The following is a 19,886-nucleotide window of genomic DNA, read 5'->3' as shown; positions in this document are numbered from 1 at the left end:
AAGGGCACAGGGAGAGGGACAGAGAGAATCTTAAGCAGGCTCTATGAACAACACAGAGCCCAATGCAGGGCTCGATTTCACAACCCTGAGATCATGACCTGAACCAAAATCAAGAGTCAGATTCTTAACTGACTGAGCCACCCAGACGCCCCAAATAAATGTTTTTAAAATGCAAACATTCAGTATTGGCCAGGGTACAGGGAAGCAGGCATTCTTGAAACACTGATGGGAGTTTATGTCCTTTAACTTTTCTGGAGGGCACCTGGGCAGGACGGATGAAAGGCTTTCAAATATGCATGTTCTGATGCAGCAGTCTGACTTCCAGACATTTATTCTGGGGAAATAATTAAGGATATATGCAAATGCCCATTTAAGATGCTCACCACAAGACCTGGAACGGTGAAACTGATGTTGCCAATGAATATTTATGGATGTGGAATGAGTAACTGAAGAAAACAGACTACCAGTCACGTACAGTGTTATCCCACATGTTCAAAACCAGAAAAAGGAATGCAGAAGGATATATTCAAATGTTAGCAACTGTGCCTCTGGGAAACTGGAATTGACTGAGGTATTCAATTTTTCTTCTTTTTACTTGAGAGTATTTAAGTTTCCTCTGTAATAGACATGTAATAATTTTATAATAAGAAATTGCTTTTGGGAGCACCTGGGTGGCTTGGTGGGTTAGGCCTCTGCCTTTGGCTCGGGTCGTGATCTCAGGGTCCTGGGATCGAGCCCTGCGTCGGGCCCTCTGCTCAGCGGGGAGCCTGCTTCCCCATCTCTCTCTGCCTGCCACTCTGCCTACTTGTGATCGGTCTAATAAATAAATGAAATCTTAAAAAAAAATAAAAGAAATTGCTTTTGATTCTGTTGAGAAAGCCGGTCTTAGCGGCACAGGGAGGACCTGGTGGGGGAAGAGGATACTGAATGGACTCTGTGAGCCTAGGTAAGCTGCCCTGGCCAGCCTGCCTGCCCTCAGTTATCATCCTACCTTCTAAAGAGCGAGTGTATCCAATGACCTTCTCCCACACCACTGGCCAGTCCTGAGTGCCAACCCCTTTGTCCCGGGGGGGGGGGGCAGTGCCAGCAGACACCACTCAGGAACTTCCCCTGCTTCCCCCACCCCAGTACCCACTGACCTACCTGCGCATAATTCATGGTCTCTATGGTACTATCATAGGCTGAGCGGAGAGAGGCAAAGTTGATCAGCACGTCTACTTCTGGGTGCTTCTTCATGGCATCAGCCATGTTCTTGAAGACAGGGATGAGGATCTCCTTGTGACCCCAGTAAAACTTCTGCTTGTGGTCCCCACTGTGAGAAAAGAAGCGGGTCAGGATACCCCCAAACTGTCAGGGCTGGGGAGAGGGAAGCTGAGGGGAGGAGCTTCATCTAAAAGGTAGAAAGATGGGGTCCCACGTGTGGGAAGCAGATACCCCAGGAATATGGATCCCCAGCAAAGGGGATAATCTTGCTGGCTCCCCTGGGGTCTGTCTTAGTGAGGGAGAGGAGCTGAGAAAACCCCCCATGGCAGCCATCTCCAGCTTCTGGCCGTGGTGGGACTCACGTGAAAGGGTACACCATGGCGGCCACTGAAGGCTCGTCCCGGGAGCAGACGTAGTCGAAGTCCAGCATGCCCTGTACAGCCCGGGTCTGCATGCCCCACACGATGGCCTTGGTGTGGCGGCTGAAGAGGGTGGCACTCTTTCCTGGTGGGCAAAGACACAGCAAGTCCCAGAACACACACTCCTGGGAGACACACACTCCCCGGAGACCGGCAGGGGCTGCCACACCCCTCCACGCCCGGTCTAGGGAAAGGAGCTCATCATCACGGCAAAGGGACGTCAAGAGGCTGGGACTCTGAGAACTGGGGATAGAGTGCCCTGGTTTCTTGGCAAAGAGGTGGCAGAGAGAGCAAAGAAAGCTAAGAGGACCTGCCTAGCTGGTAAGGAGCTGGCAGTGAACACAGAAAGCACTCCCGTGAAGAGAAAAGACCCACCACAGGTGGAGAATCCCTACAGGACCTGCTCCGCCTCACAGGAAAGGCACGTAACCAGCATTTTGCTTACACACAGATGATCAATTAGGCTTGATCAACAAAAAACATCAAGCACTCCCGTCTGGTGGCCACACGACTTGAAACAATCTGACAATCATCACCTCTAAATCTGGATGTAATCCAGCTCGGGTCAGGATCAGAATCCTCAGGATTCTAGGTCAGTGTAGGTCCACAGAAAAGGCTGGCTGCAGCCTTATTTCTACCTGAGGTTCTGGACTGAGTGCACTGGCTTCGTGGCACCCTCCCATCATTTTCTGCGCTGTCCCCACCCTCCTGCCCGCCTCCCTCTAGCAGGTGGCCCTCTCCTGCTCAGAACAAGGCTCTTGGGCAGTTCTCCAGCAGGCAGAAGAGTGAGAGGTAAAAGAAGGGGGGAGAAGAGCTCTCAGAAGTGCTTGCGCAGCCTGAAGGGAAAGGTCTCTTCACCACCCTGCAGACAGGTGACCCGTCCCTCCCATTCCCTGCAAGTCGCTGGAGGGAAGTAGCCCAGGGGGAGGTTCTCAGCTCCTTCAAAGAGAACAAGGCCCTGAGCTCAGGGGCCATCTGGTATTAATTAACCTAGTGTACTAGTGCAGGCTTGGCTAATCAGGTTCAAGGTCTGATTGAATAAATTTGAGCTCACTCTCCCAAGGCATGCAGGGTTCTCATCTCTACACAGGTTTGCTTCTTCCCTCTCAGCTGTAAGCTTCTCATACCAGAGGGCTCCTGCTCTTCCAAATACCTGGGACTTGCCATCACCAGACCCATCTGGGTTCTCAGGAGACATGAGATCACAGAACAAAGATAGCCACCTAATCCAGTACCCTCGCTTCCCAGGCCCCAGAACATGAAGCTCAGAGATGCCAGATGACGGAGGTCCTGTCACCTAGCATCAGAGCCAGATTATATAGTAAATTACGATGCAGCTTAACTGTACCAGAGAGGAGGGCGGGATACAAGCCAGAAGGGCCTGGCTTCTCTCCTCACCCTCGGGGGAGCCTCCCAAAGTCAGAATTGAGTAAGCACACAAACCTGCATCTGTCTACCCCAGAGAGTACAGAAACGGGACAAAGTTTCTGCAGTCTCCACAAGCCCGCGCACACCTCCAGCACGAAAAGGGCAGAACTCAAGAGTGGTCCTTCCTGAGCACAAAGATGGCAGAGCCGAAGGCCGTCCTCCTCAGCACACCAGCAGCGGGGCTAACGTCCCCTACCAGGCTCCTCTGCTGGGTCAGGGACTGACAGTAAGAGAACCCCAGCCTGTGGGTGGAAGAGCTCTCAGAACAGGGTAGGCCCCCGTTCTTTTGGCACAGGGCTCAGCCTCAGCTCTGGTCTTTCAGGTTACAAAGGATCTTTCCAGAGACAGGAAATAGGGATCAAAGGCAAATAGTGAGAGTGCTGCATTCCTGGACTTTCTAGGGGGATATCCTATCCTATCCTAGCTGCCCCTTCCCTTCCCCTTAGCAAGGGATCAAAGGTCATCATCAGAAGCTTCTCCTCTGCCAGGGAAAATCCTCCCACAGCTGTGAATGTCAAAAAGTTAAGTGGAAGCCCTGATGCTTTTGGGGTGGGGTGGGGGGCATGTGTTTGCGTGAATATGAGTGAGCACAGCAAACGTCCCTCGTGTAAGCAGTGACCTCCTACACCAACGCCCAGATCCCCTCTACAGATTTCTGGCACATGCATCCGGACTTCTACCTCTCTCCTTGACTTGTCTAGCCTGTCTTCCACCCAAAACCCAGAGAAGTCAACCTGCTGCTGACACGAAGAGCTCAGGGATGAGGACGCAGTGCTGAGGCTAGGTGGGAAAAGTAAAAAAAGTAGAGACCCTGAGACCCAGATGGGAATCCCAGAGGGCTGAGGCTGCCACTCCCCCTTCAGCTTCCATGGCTCCCTCCTTCCCATGACGCTCCTCCCCCTCAGCAGGCACCACTCCACTCTCCAAGGCTGTGGGCCTGGTTCTTGCTCCCGAGCTCCGTACCCTGTCCTGTCCGGAGTGTGGAGCCGGAGACAGCTGGCCAGGAGAGTGCTGAGTAGGGGTGGGAGCGACTAAGCAGGGGTGGGAAAGCGAGAGAGAGCAAAGACTAGGACTGGGAGGGGAAACAAAGCACACAGTAAATACCAGAACCCACTAACAAAGCCACACACAGAGCTGGGGCGGGGTGGGGGCATCCTACCTTGCAGGGATCTTGGACTTGGGACTGAATCTGTCAAAGAAAATGACCAAGGCAGCTGAGTCACCTGCTGGAGGCTGGAGGCTTTGGAGGGAGAGGGTGGGAAGAGGGAAGGGTCCCAAGGACAAGCCTCACAGGGCTGATGCCCTCACTGTCTCTCATCTATTTCACAACAGACAGGAGTGAAGCCAACAGAAGAGAAGAGAGCACTGATCGGCAGAGCAGAAGCAAGAAAGGGCAAAAGGCCAAAGGGCCAGAGAGGGGGCAGGAGAGGCAAGAAGGCCTGGAGGGGTTGCTGAAGACCAGAGGCCCCCAGCCTGGTTGGAGGGGCAGCTGGCCAGACCCCACCCTCATAAAGCCAAGCCCCCTGCTGGTCCCCATGAAGCAGAGTAAGATGATTAGGTCACTGTGGTCTGTCCCTGTGCTGGAAACAAAGTTGGTAGCTGAGAAACAGCTTACAATCTCGAGTGCCCGGAGCCCGTGGAGCTAGTTCACAAAATGCCTCAAGCACACGCTGTCTGCACCAGCCCTGTGCGGATCAACACCTATTATCTCACCCCGGCTGCAAGGACCAGCTGGCAGGGGTCACGTCTGACAAACCAGAGGGCGCAGACCTGACCTCCCTGACAGGGAAGGCAACATGCAGATGGGCGGGTTATCAACATGGGTTCTTACGGTGGGCTCAAAGAAAGGGCAGGGGGGCTTCAGAAGTACCCCAGAAGGTGCGATGGGCAGGAACTACCCCGTGGAACTACCACATGGGCGCTTGCTCTGCCGTCCCAGCTCTGGGCTCCTGCTCTCCACTGAGAAGCGGAGTCTGGAGGGCCTCGCCACCTCCGGGTATTTCTGGGAAGGCTTAGGAAGGCCTGAGTCTTCATGTCCTCACGTCCATTTAAGCCCATCTGCCACGCCCACTCTCACAGCAAAGCCCCAACCCTGTTCCAGTGCCCCTGTAGGGCCTGGACAGGGCAGGTGGACCGGGGTGGGGGCAGCGGGGAGGGCCCACAAGTTACCTTGTGGCATGGCAGGCTTGGCCTTCTTTGCGGGTGCCACCTCATCGGCCCTGGACTCAGAGAAAGACGCCGTCCTGCTGGGGGCTGGAGTCTGGGGAGGGACAAGGAGACAGGGTAAGAATCACGGATAGCAACTGGGAAAAAGAGCTATTGGTCCTTAAGCTTTGGGTCCTTAAGGCCCAAAGAAATCGGGACACAAGAACCATGTACAGAACTATTCTCTACAAAGTGCTTCCCAAACTATCATCCTAACAGCCCTCTTGAGATGGGAATTAGTATTGTCCCATGTCACAGATGAGCAAACTGAGGCTCTGAGAGGTATGACACCCGCCAGGGTCCTACTCTCAACACGATTTGAACTCCGGTCTAATTTTAAGCCCTCTAGTCCAGGGGCACCTCGCTGGCTTGGTCAGTGGAATGTGCGACTCTTGATTTTGGGTTGTGAGTTCAAGCCCCATGCTGGGTATAGAGCTTACTTAAAAACCTAAAGTAATAAAACCCCCTGGTCTTTCCATTATACTACCTTGCTTGGGCAGGAAAAAACTGGCAGAGATAGAAAAACCAATCTGTCTTTCCCCAGTGCCCTAAGATGGCTAGGGACCGAGCAGGGACACAGTGTTCTGGATGGGAGGAAGGCATGCTTTAAGGTGGAGGGCAGGAGGCACCTACCGACGTGCTCCCGCTGGCATTGAGGAGGAAGTTTGCAGTGTGGGCCGCGGTGGGTGGCTGGTTGGGGATGGGCCGATGGCCCAGGGCCATGCCCACGATGGCTGTCATGTGAGTCTCTGTGCCAAAGACATGGATGGGGATCCCAGTGGTCTTCCCTGTGAGGGAAAGAAATGAGTCCGTCATTCAAGTCTCTAAGTAAACACCCAAGTCCATATGATTCTGCAGAGGCCCCTGCACAAGAGCAGTTATCCGGGACAGACCAACTGCCCTATTTTCACTACCAAACACCTCTTTGTAAAGACCACCTGCTGGTAAGAAGAACAACAAAGAAGCTTTCCTGATACCCTGAAGTGGCTGTGAGCGTAATTAGGAAGGTCTGCGCGGTCCTGCTGGCCGCTGGCCACTGGCTCTCCAAACCCTTGACCTCGACGTCTCCGTGGCCTGGCCCCTGCTCCCGATCTCCAGGGCTCAATTCCTCAGGGCCCTGGCCCTTCTCCTCCCTCTTCTGCTCAGAGCCCTCCCATCTCTCAGCTCAGCCTGAGTGCCACCTCTCAAGGAAGGCCTTCCCTGACCTCCTCCCCTGTCCTGCCGCCTCACTGTATGCACACATGCCCACTAGACAGCGTCTTCTAGTAATCATTTACTTGCTTAATGTCCTCTGAGCTTAGTGGTCTGTGATGAACATTCACTGTGCTGTCCCCGTGGCACGAACTGAGCTGTAGGTGAAAATGAGGACGGGTACCCCTTCAAGTGATGTAGGTGGGCTCCCGTGTGCCACATCCACCAGATTTGGGAACACAGGAGGATGGAAAGCTTTCGCCCTTTTGGTCAAAGGGCAGGGCACGTGTCCTGAGCAAGAGCATCCTGTCCCGTCTCTTGACACCTCGGGTGAACCCCTGCCCCACATATAACTGCTCTGAGCAAAGGGGGCTGCACTAAAGACCAAAGCTGCTGGTGACCAAGTTCACATGTCTCAGGCTCAGAGAGCTCAACTTAGGGAGATACAATCTTAGTCCAGACTGAGAGGAGGTCCCCCAGCTTCTGGAAAGCCCCAAAGGTGAGGTCTCATGAACCTGCCAGAGAACCAAAAAATGCAGAATGAAGAAAGGAAACCAAAGCAGATGCCACCACTCTCTTGTACCTCATCTCAACGAGGGACAATGCTCTCCATCCTACTAGTTACCTGCCCTTCCTCTCCTCTCCCCACTTACCCTCTTGCCTCTGAACCCGCTATCCCCCAGGCAGCCCAACAACCCTTCCAACCACAAAGTCTTCCACAGGCTGCCAGCCCAGGGACATGGCCAAGTGCTCCCGGCACCTGGACCAGCTCCACATGGCCCCTGCCGCCTCTCTGCCTTGCCTGCCAACACCCCGCCTTTGCTCCCTCAGCCCTGACCGCTGGTCCCACAGAGCAGCACGCTCCCATTCGGGGCCTTGGAACTTGCCTTTCCCACCACAGCCACCACCGAGCTGCTCCCTCCTCTCCTCTAGCTCACTGCTCAAATGTCACCTTCTCAGTGAAGCATTCGCTGATCACCCCATTAAAACCGGCCCTGTCCCCTCCCACACACGCTATCCTTCCCTTCGGTTTTGTTTGCTTTCCCAGCACCTCGTACTACCTGACATGACAGTCCCTGTTCTCAGCAGCACAGGGGCCTGCTGTCACAGGACAGGTGTTCCACAAATATTTGTTACACAGCTGAACAGCAATGCTTTGTGAAGTTTAGGGCCGGGGCTCTGACCGCAGGAGTAGAGAGAGTGGATGCTGAACCAAGCTGCCCATCCAGAAAGGGGGTTGCGTGAGCAAGTGTCTGAGGACCGACCCGCTTCCAGGAAGCCCAAGGAGGCAGAGAAAAGGTCCCCGTGTCTTACCGACTTCTCCCATCACCCGCAAGCCCTCCTGATAGTTGGGGCCACCTCTTCGGACAAAGATGGTGACCTCATGCTCCTTCAGGGGGCCCTGGTAATCTCGAATTGCTCTCACGATGCCCTGGAAGCACGAAGGGCCGACAGACACATGATTAAAAATCAGGCAGTCCTAAGTCAATTATTTATAACCCTGATAAACATGCCAGGGTGTACAGCACGAAGGCTGCTTCTGGCGAAGAGGGCAGGCAGGCCCCGGCAGGCAAGAGTTTTACACATGTGGACTAGACCACCCACAAGCAACCAGAAGGCCCAGGACTTGCGGGCACACGAGCTGTTGCTGAGGCACCTGGGAGTCACACCCCTCAACGCGCGGGGATGCTGGCTCCTGTCAGCCTTGTCACTTACTACAGTCTGGGGGGAAATCGAAGCCAGGGTCCTAGGCAAGAGTTCTCCGAGCTATCAGGCCACGAACCACTTAAACATCCAACTCCTACTAAAACTTCCTCCAGCAATTTTGGGGAACTCATAATGAGTAGCTATCTTGGAAACAATCTGGGAGAACAGGTGTGTATGGAGTTCTGTCTCCCCAGACAGGAGGCAAGTTTACAGGGTCCAGGATGTGACATCTGTCACCCATGGCACTGCACCTGAAGCTATAAACCTGGTCCAGCCCCAGACCAGAGCACCCTACCTACCAAGACCTCTACTGGACTACATGGTTGTGTGGACGTCAGCACAAAGCTGTGAAGGTTCACCTGCTTCCCATCTGTCTGCTGATCAGGAATAATTAAGGAGACCCTGTTTTAGGCAAGACTGATGAGGCCTGGTCCCCCGCTTCTTCAGGGATCACTTTCAAGGCTGACATTTGTTTATTCATAACTCTCAAAATTTACACGCAACTACCAGGTGGGACACGCTCTTCTGAAGAGCCCCACTGAGCACTGGACGGTACAGGGTAAGACTTGGCCTCCTGAGGTGGCCGCTCAGAAGGGTACGAGACTCTTGAGCCCCGTTAGTGCTGTCGTCCTTCCTGACCAGCGGTCACACTCTGAACTGTGTGCCGATGCCCCCGACCTGTGCCCAGGGACCCGGGCTGACAGGCCCTGGCTGAAAGAACAAGGGCCGCAGATCATTGGACCATTTTCCTCATTCTGACCTTTTGGAGAAGACCTGAATCTATCCCAGTGTCTTCAGCATCCCCAACAAGGGACCCCGGGACAAGAGCCCCTACTGAACTGGGTACATCATGGTACCCAGTTCCTGCCTCAAACCTGGCTTACAGAAACCTCCCTTCCTGGCTTCCCCCAAACCCACATTCCCCAGAAACTGCACAGCCCTCCATGGCTGGTTACCTTGAACGTGGCAGCCACGTTGGTGAAGTTTGCGATGCTGCCTCCGATGATGAGGATCTTGCCTGTGTTTGGAGGAGAAGGGTCATTAGAAAGGCAGACTTGAACGTCTTACCAGAAATCCAATTGGGGGTATTCTCTCCTCTCTAAGCAAAGGTCCCCCAAGCATTAAGAGGTATCAGTCCGGGGGCTGGGTGGGGTGAGGAGCAGTCTGGCCTCCCCGACATCCATTCAGTCTTAACCAACTAGGCTTCCCATCCCCTGCCTCACCGAGCAGGTGGTTAATGAAAACCCACCAAACCTCTACATTGTTCCTGGCTGGCACTCAGAAACTCAGTTTGGTCTGTGGATAACCCCGGTGGGAATCTCTTCTGGCTCAAGGGAAGGGGAGCTGGTAGACTTAATCCCCCAAACACTGGACAGGTGGTAAAGGGAAGCTGGGAATCCCATAGCCCAGATAGTAAACATAGAAGTGGGCCACTAAAACAAACAAACAAACAAAAAACCCCAACAACAAATGTAAAAAAAAAAAGGCGGGCCACTAAGATCTGAGCTCACAGCAGTAAGAGCACACTGCTACATCCGCCCTTGCACCTGCTTGTAGGGCTCTCTGTGCACATCACTTCCTTGCCTCCCCAGAGCTCCCCGTCTGACAGAGGCCACACTGCCCATTGCAGAGTTGGAGAAACAGAGGTCCAGAAGCTAGGTGACTAACCCGAGGCCGCAAAGGACCAGGACCACCACCTCAGTGTGTCCTCGCCCAAAGCTATTCCCACTGCAGCACAAGGGGCCATCCTGGGGGAAAGAGCTTGTGTGTCTCACCATCTGGGTGCTTCTCCCGGGTCATGAGGGAGAGGATCGTCTTGGCATAGTCATAGGTCTGCTGCTCGCTGGGGGCGCCCGAGTACTCCCCATAGTTTGCCAGTTCGTTGACACCCCCTAAGTCACAGATGGTATCACTGCCGGGGAGATACAAAAAGTCAAGGCTGGCTCTGACTCCAGTGGCAGAGGGTGGCAGCCTGGTGCTGAGAGGGACAGCAGGTGCCCCCAGAGCCCTAGAGTCAGACTCTAGACTGACCCCTTAGGCCTCAGACCCTCCATGGTCCACCACAGTCACACCTGAAAGTGAACTGCACAGCCTTAGGCTCTCCCTGGCAGTAAGCTCTGCTAGCCCCAGGCCATCGTGGGGCTCGGGACTGACACTGGGAAGTCAAGGGAACAAGAAGCGCTTCCAGACATAAAGAAAAACCACGCACTCCAGGAATCCCTGCCAGGAGTCCCTGCCGGGCTGCCCAGTGGAGGAGTAAAATGGTTGCAGCCAGAGGAGGACCGAGCCAGGCACAGAAGGGAACGCAGCAGCCTCCTGCCTGGGAACGAGCAGATCCCTACTGCGCTTTAAACAAAAAACCACCAATTATCGCAAAGAGTATAGAATATGAGCCTAATATTCCTATAAAGTGTGAAAGTATGAAGACACACACGGGCATTAAAATAGCCGGAAGGAAGGAAGGAGGGATGGGGAAACAGCTGGGCAAGGGTTACCTTCAGGTTCTTCTCTGTATTTACTACACCTCTGCATAAAGCATGTATTGTTAACTACAAAGATTAAAACTAATAAAAGTGACCTCATTCGGAAGCAAAGAAGAAAGGTGCAGAAGACAGCATAGAGGACAGGCTTTCACCAGAGCCTCTGTTCTGCAGCAAGGGGAGAAAATGAAGATTCCCAAGCCCTACTCGGAGGGGAGGTAATTTGATCCAGACTATGCACACGTGGACTCCGGGCAGACCCGGCTGCCACCCCCTGCAGCAGCCCCTCTGTCACCTGTACACGACTGAGGCACCGCCTCCGGCCACCATGGTCCAGATTCTTCCCTTGGGGTTCAGCAAGGTCAGCTTCAGGCTCGCCCCACTTTTGGCATCCAGGTCTGCAATGTAAGCCTCCTACGGACCAGAGAGCAACAGGTGGGTCCTGGGGGTACCCCCTTCACTGGGTCCCGGGACCCTGCCCCTTTCCCTGGAGATACATAAGGAGGTTCTGAAGCCTCAATAGAGCCAGGGAGAGGAGTTGTGCAGGATCCTAAGTACCTGGGATGAAACATGAGGACGTCCTCCGGTACTGAAATCACGCATGGCCGCAGCCACTGCCTGGGGACAAACTTCCCAACTCCTTTGTCTCTGACCTCAAGTCCCGGCCCTCTGCCCAAGTCCCAAGCCTCACTAGGTTACCCTGCTACTATCACGGCCCCCCACACCCAACGTCTGCCTGCCTGGCTCATCACAGGCCCCATCCCTTCTCCCAGCCCAGACTCTTCCCCTGGCCTGGGTTATGATTCATAGGCCTGATCCTGCTGAGGACCTCTTGAGAGGATGGGGTGGTGGGAAAGAGCAATTAAAATTCTCAGCAAGAGGCCAAGAGAACTACCTTCCTCCAGCAGGATTAGCAAGAGCCACTTGGAATTATCGACAAATCAAGTTAAGAGCCCAGGGAGGTTGATTGAGGGAGAAGTCTAAAAGGATTTCTGGCCAGGATTCAGAGGCTTGGCTGACTCCCACCCCCACCTCCTTTGGGGTTTTAAGAAAATTAAATGGTTCTCAACCTTCCTTTCCTGCCAAATATATAGCCCATGGTGGCAGGGGTGGTTGTGGTGGTGGTGCCCGATGTCCCCCTGAGACCAGTCACCTTCTCCCAGGGGCCCCTCACCCTCCACTTCCTCCCCACAGCAGCCTTACCTCTGGGTAAGCCTCCCGCCCGAAGGGAGGAGGGAACTCTAGATCACCCCACTTCACTTTACAGATGTAGTCCGCTGTGGCATCTATCTTAGCCGCCAAGTCAAGGACATAGACGCCATCTTTGGTCACAACTGTGAGAAAAGCAGAGGCAATCAGAGGCAGGCCCCGGGTGGAGGCAACCACCAATCTCCAAACCCCTCCACAGGCTTCTCCACACACCAACCACCCACTCCAGGGTCCCACCTAGACCCAGCAACTACCCAGCTCCACAAAAAAAACCAGATGGCCCTTCCACACAACTTTTACCCCATTAAAAGAAAACTAAATAATTTAAGACTACCCCTCTCCGCTCTGACCTATAGATAAAATGACAGGGAAGTCTGTTTTAGTTGCATGACAATTTTTAAAAACTATTAATTCATTTATGTATGTACGTACGTATGTATGTATTTATGGGGGGGGCATGTGCAAGTCGGGGGAGGGGCAGAAGGAGAAGGAGAAGGAAAGAAGCAGACTCCGGGCTGAGTGCTGAGCCCCACCCCCCAATCCCATGACCTATGAGATCATGACCTGAGCAGAAATCAGGAGTTGGAATCTTAACTAACCGAGCCACCCAGGAGCCCTTGTGCCTCGGCAATTTTTTTTTTTTTTTTAAACAGGATAGAGCAATCCTTTATTTTTAGACACTTTCACAAGGAGGTTTTTAGTAATTGAACTTTCCTGGGGAGAAGAGAGAACAAGAAAATCAGCCTCCAGAGCTGCTCCGGGTCTGGGATCCCACGTGGGGAGGTGGAGGCGCATACTTTCCTTCCTTTATTAGTTTATCCTGCTGCCTCCTGACGTCACTTAGACGTTCCACTGTTTTCTGCCGAAGCAGACATTCTACGAAATCGTCAAATTCTGTCTCGAACTCTTTCTCTGCACAGGGACCACGGATTCCAGGCGTATATCCTATCCATTCTTTCTCAGAAGTATGGCATCAACCTGGAATCTCGCGATTCTGAGCACTCCGGATTGTCATCCAGCGATCTAAGTTAAGGCCCAGCCTTCCCTGCGCATCAAAGAAAGGCATGGCGTCATGCGGCCATGCCCCTGTCTCCTCGTTGGCTGCCACTACTGGATGATCTCACCGTGGCAATTTTTCAACTTTTTCTTAAATGCTGCATTCCACGCCTTCAACCTAACCATTCACCCTTCCACAGCCTTGCCCTTAAAACGAAAAGTGTTAAGGTTCAGGCTATGGTTGGGAGACAACCCCCCCACCCAGGGGTGGACATATCCATGTCCTGGGTTTGGCTATGGGAAACCTTAAGTGTCTAGGTGAGTGAGGAGCCACGGGGTGCACTGGGCCCCCAGCCAGGATTCATTTACTGCTAACTAACTGGATACGCACCCTCCCTTTACCCCAGGGCCATTTAGCTAATGAAGTTAGCACAGAGCCATCTGGTTCCTTCTAGGGGCTGCATCCCCAGCTGGAATCTGGAATCAGAATTTGCCCTGAGCAGCCCTGGCCAGAGCCAGCTCATACCACCTTCCTCCCTCACAGCCCAGAGGCTGGGACTAATGTCTTCCCAGCCTTGAGGCTCAGTGACGGACCCACCCCTGGGAGCTGCTCCAGGGGCACTGAGGGGACAGAAGGGCCTGAGTGGTCAGGTCAGTGCAGAGGCAGCCCGAATCCTGGTAGCTCAGCTTAAGCCACTGGCAGGAATAACCACAGCAGAGAGCCAGGTCAAAATCAGGACTTCCCCATCACAGAAGAAATTAAAATCGAAGAAAGCTGGGGTTGGTTTAGAAGAGGGATAACCTCTGTTTTCTGAGAGTTCAGAAACAGGAGACTGCACTCCCTGAGCCCAGACATCCCTCCGCAAACATACACCAGTCTATAGTGCCCTCTACCAGTGGGGGCGGGGGAGGGCGGTCTGATGTTCCGAAGGTCAAGGCCAGGGTTACCACAGGCACTGGGACCCTGTTATGACTGCCCCTTGCTCAGCACCCTCCCTCCCCCAACACAGCCAGTTACCAAGGGGGTTGATCTCGAGGTAGGTGAAATATAAATCCTCATAGAAATTGAAGAGGCCGGAGATAAAACTGGCCAGAATCCTAAAGGAGGAAGGAGAGAGGGCTGGTCAGTCCTCAGGGAGCCAGGGAGCGGGCTCAGCAGCCCCCCAACACTCCCTCCCCACAGCAATCTCTCACCGTCACGGACAGCTCACTTCCCCATACTGGCCCTGCCAACCTCTCTCTTTCCTCAGTAAACCCTGCTCTCTGGACATCACTCTTCAGCCACTGAGGCGGAAAGGAGCTGTCAGGCACGAAGCTGGAGGCGGCGGCGCCAGACAGACAGGGGCAGTGAGGTGACAGACACAGACAGCGTGTTTCAGTCTGAGCTGGCCTCCCGTCACCCCCCAACACCCTCCTCGGGACAGGGAAGGACTGCGCCTACCCTCCCACCCAGATGCTGGGGTGAGGCAGGGTGGACGCCCACACAGGGAAGCCGGCCTTGCCTTCCCTGCTCCATGCCCAGAGCTGTCAGCTGCTACCGCCCCCCTGCCACCCCCTGCCAGCCCTCCCTCTCACTCAACTCTTTCTTGTCTCCAGGAGCATGGACCAACAGGTGTTTCTTGACATCCTCAGGATTCAGTTTCTTGTCCACCCCAACGAGCATTTTCTGGGCTTTGGCGTCCACGTCGCCCACATCCACCCCTCCTTCATGGTGGAACAGGACGTAGTCCCCTTCTCGGGTAGCATAGATGCAGACGTAGAACTCCTCTGCCTTGAAGGGGAAGGCAGCACCACGCGGTTGAGGAGCACTGAACTGGCGAGTCCAACCCCTGCGGTCTCATTTCTAAAGCCCTAGAGCACTCACCCAGGATACCTGTGCACCATCTTCCCCTCGGAGGAAGGGGAGAGAAGAGGCCACTGCCTAGCTGGCTGACAGTCCATCCTCAGGCACGGGGACCTGACCTGGGGAAGGGTGCCCGCCTTCAAGTCCTTCTCATCCCAGCACTGAGCGGCCCTCTCTGTGACCAACCCCCACTCCTCCCTGCTCCATCTCTGGCCTCCCTGCTCCATGGTGCCCTCAGACCCTAGGTACAACTTCAGAGACTGTGGTCCCTTTGACTTTTCTCCAGCAGCTTGATTTCTTCCTTTCGCATTTTAGGGTCAACAAACACAAAGGGAGGGAAAGGATCCAGCTTGTAGCTACCTCACACATACCTGACTGTGGGGAACGAAGGGCTCGATCAGAAAATTCTTGAGGAAGCCTTTGGCCTTGCCCACCTGTGGGGATTGAGGAAGCTGAAGTCTAGATGGACAGCAGACCTTGCTCCCCAGAGCAGGACAGCTGCCCTCTGCTCCCTCCACCCAGCCACCCCATCAGAGGGGGGGCCCAAGTATACTAGGGCCACAACATCTGACAGAGAGAGATTTTTCCAGAAACCAGGGCAATGTGTCCAGACCCCTAAGCTACAGCAGTCTCCACGAGATCCTCCTCTTCCGCCCACTGCCCTTGTGGCGGCCACACCTGGAAGTGTATTGACCTCACACCTTCTTGTTCTGCCTCCTCTCGAGGGTGACAAAACGAGGTGGGCTGATAACGCTGCCCCAGCCCTGAAGCACAGACATCAGGAGTCCTCTCCCTCCTGCCATCAGTTGCACAAATTAAAGAGCCCAGACTAATCAAGGCTCTCCATCCCAGAGCTCAAGCAGAGAGACCCAGACCAAGGACGGAAGTCCAGGCCCAAGGAATGAGCAGGGTTGGGAGCGGAAGGCGGTGATGGGGGCGGGGCGGGGGTGGTGGTGGTGAGAGCTTGACGGGGAAAACTTCACGCACACTTTCCTGGCTGAGGACAACAGGCCTGCAGAGCTAATCAGTTTGAGTGTGTTCCTGGCGGCCACCGAAGCGAGACAGCCCTCATCCCAGTGTGTCCCAAAGCCCCCGCCTGCCTGCATGCGTCACTGCTGAGTCAGGGACCAGACAGTGATCCGTCAGAGGTAATGACCTGCTCCTGCCGGCGCTGACATCCACCTCCCAACAGCCAGCCGAGGAGAAGGGAGCATGAGGACCGCCGTGGGGGTACCACTCAGCCCCCAACCCTGCGGTCCTCTCCCCATAGGCATGCAAGCACAAAGGCCAGTCAAGAACCCTCCGCCCCCAGGTCCACGGGTGACTTTCAAAAGCCCTCTTTACTCCAAGAGCCAGAAACTGGGAAATTACCACGAAGAGGTGATTTCAGAAAGCCCAGAAAGAGAGGAAGCTGGCTGCCACCACCATCCTCATCCTACTTCCGGGACTGCCAAGGGAGAGGACAGCACACTCCTGGTCACAGTCACCCAAGAAGGGACAGCACACCCTCCCCGGTCTCGGGGACACCTCAGCCTCCTCCCCCTTTCCTGCTCCCCAGCCCCTTGTAATAGCAAGAAGGAGAACTGCAATTTTATCCCCGAGCCTCTTCTAGCTCTTCCCAAACCATCTCTCCCTTTAACGCTCATCTCCAGAGCTGGCATTAACCACCAAGCTGGGAGAAGCGAAGAACCGAATTTACCCTTCAGTATTCACAGCCTCATCCGAGGCTCTTGGCCCCATAATGTCTCCGCCTAAACGAGTCTGCCTCTTCTTTCTGGAACTTCTTCTTACCCACCCTCTTAGATAGACACGTCACAAGCTGCCGTGCCCTTTCCGGAAACTGAAAAGAACGGAATTCCCAGAAAGGGCCTCAGAGACCCATCTCCACGTTTGTCTTTAAGAAACAGACCATTTCTACCTGGCCAGGAACTGTGTTGGGGTGACTTCTGTAGCCCATCTTGCCATTCACTGATGGCAGAGCTGGAATCGATCAGCAGGCCTGGCCCTCCTGCTCAAGTCAGCCCTGTGGGACCCTCGCCCTCCCCACACTGCAGGGTAGCTGGGTGCGGGGTGATCCACGCACCCTCCTGATCTGGAGGTGACCACATCTGCTTCCGTTCCCACATCGCCTCCACCCCAGCCTGTCCCCATGCACTCACAGTGGTCTCCTGCCCCAGCCGTGGTTTCAGCCAGGACTTAACGCCTTCCAGAGTGAGGTTGACTCCCACAAGACCTAGCTTTCCACGCCGTTTGATCAGCTGGTCTGGCTTGACCACCAAGCTCTGGAACGAGAGGGGTTGGTACTTAGAGCAAGGAAAGAAAGAGGAGAGTCAAAGGCTATAGTTTGGGGTCGCAAAGCACAGGACAGCCTGCATGGCTTCCAATCCACTTATCCATTCTTCAGGTCAACTCCTGGAAGCTTCCCTCCCCTATCCCAGCCTACACCTTTCTTTTCTTTTCTTTTTTCTTTTTTTTTTTTTAAGTTTTTATTTATTTATTTGACAGAGAGAGAGATGACGAGTAGGCAGAGAGGCAGGCAGAGAGAGAGAGGAGGAAGCAGGCTCCCTGCTGAGCAGAGAGCCCTATGAGGGGCTTGATCCCAGGACCCTGGGATCATGACCTGAGCGGAAGGCAGAGGCTTAACCCACTGAGCCACCCAGGCGCCCCTACACCTTTCTTTTGACAGCCAGGGATCTAGAGCCATCCAGGCCCAGGATGGGGCCTGGCACGGAGTACCAGCTGAATGAGTGATTCCCTAACCTCCCTATGTGCTATCTTAGCTTCACTGAACCATGAAGTCCTCAGAATATGGACCAGCACCTGTGCTCCAAAAGGAGTGGCAGAGAGATAGCCCTGGGGTGACAAAGGACCTTAGAGATCTGGTCAGTTCCATCCCGGTGCTCAATCCTGTCGATAAGGCCAGCAAGTAGCCCCTAAGCGCCACTCACACACTGTGAGTCAGGGGAGGCACCACCTCCTGAGGCAGCAGGACGGAACACGCACCCCCAGAAGCCGCCATGGATCCTGGTCCTGCTCTCTGGGTCCAGCCCGGGAAGTCTCCCCTTCCCAACAGTGGCCCTGCAGGGAGCCGGACAGAGGAGTCTCAACTCCACGCTGGCTGCCCAAGGCTGTTGGCCACTCTACACAGAGCCCATGGCACACTTCCTCATAGACCTGTGACACTCCTGCTGTGTCCACCTGGGGGAGTGGGGCACACACCTACTTTTCCTGAGCATCGACCAAGTGCCGGCTGGTACACTGGACGCTTTCCAGACATTACTGCTGATCCTGACAGCTCACAGGGTGAGTGTTCCACCCATCCGACAGACGGGGAACCGGACACTCAAGAAAGGTAAAATGGCTTGCTTCGGGCCACATGGTTTATCAACAGAGAGCTTCGATCTGGACTCCAGTTTTTCTAGCTCCAAGCCCATGTGCTCTCCCAGGGCACCTTGACATGTGGGGCCCACAGCAGAACCTGAAACGCTCGGCCCACTGCATGCTGCCCAATGATGTGGGCAGTCTGCATCACGTGACCTGCTGTGATGCCGTCTCCACCAAACCCATCCTTCCTCTTCCTCTGACCCCGGGCACGGAAGAAGGGTCCGGCGAGGGCGGGCTCACCTGGCTGAGGAGCCAAGGGTGGTCTTGCAGCAGACGGGCCCAGTCTGTGTCAGGGGTGACCCGGGCATACTTGAACCGGTTCTGGATGGCCGAGGTGGTGCAGATGTACTTGTAAAGGAGTTCTTTGCCAGTCTGCTCCGAAATCGCCTTGGCCGACATGGCTGCAGAGGGACCTGCTCTACCTGGTGGGGGAACAGGAGATGGTGGGAAGGGGCAGGGGAAACAGACCCATGTCCAGTGGCCCCCAGACAATAAAACCAAATCTCGGTGCTCCTTAAGAGAGGGAATGAGGACTGGCGCAGCAGGAGGGATGGAAGGGAGATCTCAATGAGCACTTCTGAGGGCCAGAAAGGAGGATCAGGAAATGTTGGGAGAGAGATGATGATGGAGAAAGACAAAGGTGGCATCTTCCCCGGGACTCTTGGCCTCAACCCTGTCTCTTACTTCTTCTCAGCAAACCAGCTTACATTTATCTTGGAACAAAAGGCAGCTGGATGGGGAGACAGGAATATCAGTGGTGTGATCCAAACCGGAGCACTGGTCCCACCCGAGGTCCCACACAGACACTGGAACACACCCTTTGGTTCTGTGACCTATGGGGCACCCAGCCAGAATTGTGCAATGCTGCCTTTACTCCCCCTACAGGTTTTGTCTACCCCACACCCAGACTCACCCACTTCACACACTTATACTCCTCACCAGGCTGAAGGCCAGGCGGGTGTTACTTAACCTAAGGCAGGATCAAGCCCCCGAGGAGCCAAGAGGAAGCGTCATCTCAGAGTTTATTTCTCCCAGGACACTAGACTCCCACCCCTGAGTTCAGAGCAGACACAGGGCAGGGGAACAGTGACCTTCAGTGCATCCCACCCGCCCCACTGAATCACCCAGCTCTAAGCAAAACACAGGTCTCTCTAGGGACTGCCCTATACTGGTCACTTCTAACTGAGCCAGAGCTGGGGGAGAAGGCAGAAGTCATCCTCTGTCACACACATGGAGACACTCCTGTGAGGCACACTGAAATATACCTATTTCTTAGATGAGGACTAAAAGCTCAGAGGAATTAAGGCAAGTTGCCCAAAAAGTCAAACTAATAAGCAGGGGGATGCAGGACTTGAACCCAAAACCTCTTATTCGTGGTCCCCAGACAACCTCACACCTCAGTCTTTTCCCCCAGGACCAGGCCGTGTCCCCCTTCACCTCACAGAAGGGTCTGTGATGACAATTTCTTTATCTTCCCCCACTCCCACTGCTGTGCCCTGACACATCCATTCTCTCTTGGGTAGAGAGAGAAGCAAGTTGGGAAGAGGAACAGAGGCAAGCGGAGGGAAAGCAAACCATCATTCATGCTAAGAGTTTGGCCAGATCAGGAAAAGTCATTCCAATCTCTCCCACGAAGATCCAGAACTGAAGCTGCTGAAATTGCTGGGGAAGAAAAGTCAAGTTCAAATGAAGGAGGGTGGGGTTAGAGACTGGGCTCGTTTATACACCCAGGAAGGTTGGTCTCCATCCCCAGCTCGAGGGAAGGCCAAAGTTCCAGAGGCCATACTCCACTTCTCTCCCAACTGGCCAGGCTGGGGCTTC

At 54.4% G+C, this 19,886-nt stretch overlaps 1 protein-coding gene and 1 pseudogene across 3 annotated transcripts in view; both read right to left on the bottom strand.

Moving 5' to 3' along the window:
- Positions 1-19,886, bottom strand: part of ACLY (ATP citrate lyase) — a 42,665-nt gene that overhangs the window by 19,824 nt on the left and 2,955 nt on the right. For 2 of the 3 annotated variants that reach the window (XM_047708618.1, XM_047708620.1), the window contains exons 2-16: positions 18,306-18,487; positions 16,841-16,963; positions 15,053-15,115; positions 14,419-14,609; positions 13,857-13,936; positions 11,837-11,967; positions 10,929-11,047; positions 9,929-10,065; positions 9,110-9,171; positions 7,761-7,878; positions 5,889-6,043; positions 5,220-5,310; positions 4,210-4,239; positions 1,566-1,707; positions 1,144-1,312 (exon numbers count right to left, since the gene is read on the bottom strand). In XM_047708618.1, coding sequence (XP_047564574.1) covers positions 1,144-1,312; positions 1,566-1,707; positions 4,210-4,239; positions 5,220-5,310; positions 5,889-6,043; positions 7,761-7,878; positions 9,110-9,171; positions 9,929-10,065; positions 10,929-11,047; positions 11,837-11,967; positions 13,857-13,936; positions 14,419-14,609; positions 15,053-15,115; positions 16,841-16,963; positions 18,306-18,464 — 1,770 coding nt within the window. In that variant the 5' untranslated portion in view covers positions 18,465-18,487. The remainder of the gene's footprint in view (positions 1-1,143; positions 1,313-1,565; positions 1,708-4,209; positions 4,240-5,219; positions 5,311-5,888; positions 6,044-7,760; positions 7,879-9,109; positions 9,172-9,928; positions 10,066-10,928; positions 11,048-11,836; positions 11,968-13,856; positions 13,937-14,418; positions 14,610-15,052; positions 15,116-16,840; positions 16,964-18,305; positions 18,488-19,886) is intronic. The other variant, XM_047708619.1, reaches the window with a different exon arrangement.
- Positions 12,390-13,850, bottom strand: LOC125087880 (NADH dehydrogenase [ubiquinone] iron-sulfur protein 5-like; annotated as a pseudogene).

Source organism: Lutra lutra, chromosome 16, assembly GCF_902655055.1.
Source record: "Lutra lutra chromosome 16, mLutLut1.2, whole genome shotgun sequence".
Taxonomy (NCBI): Eukaryota; Metazoa; Chordata; class Mammalia; order Carnivora; family Mustelidae; genus Lutra; species Lutra lutra.
Note: the sequence above shows the minus strand (reverse complement) of the source record. Positions and strands in the feature narration are given on the sequence as shown.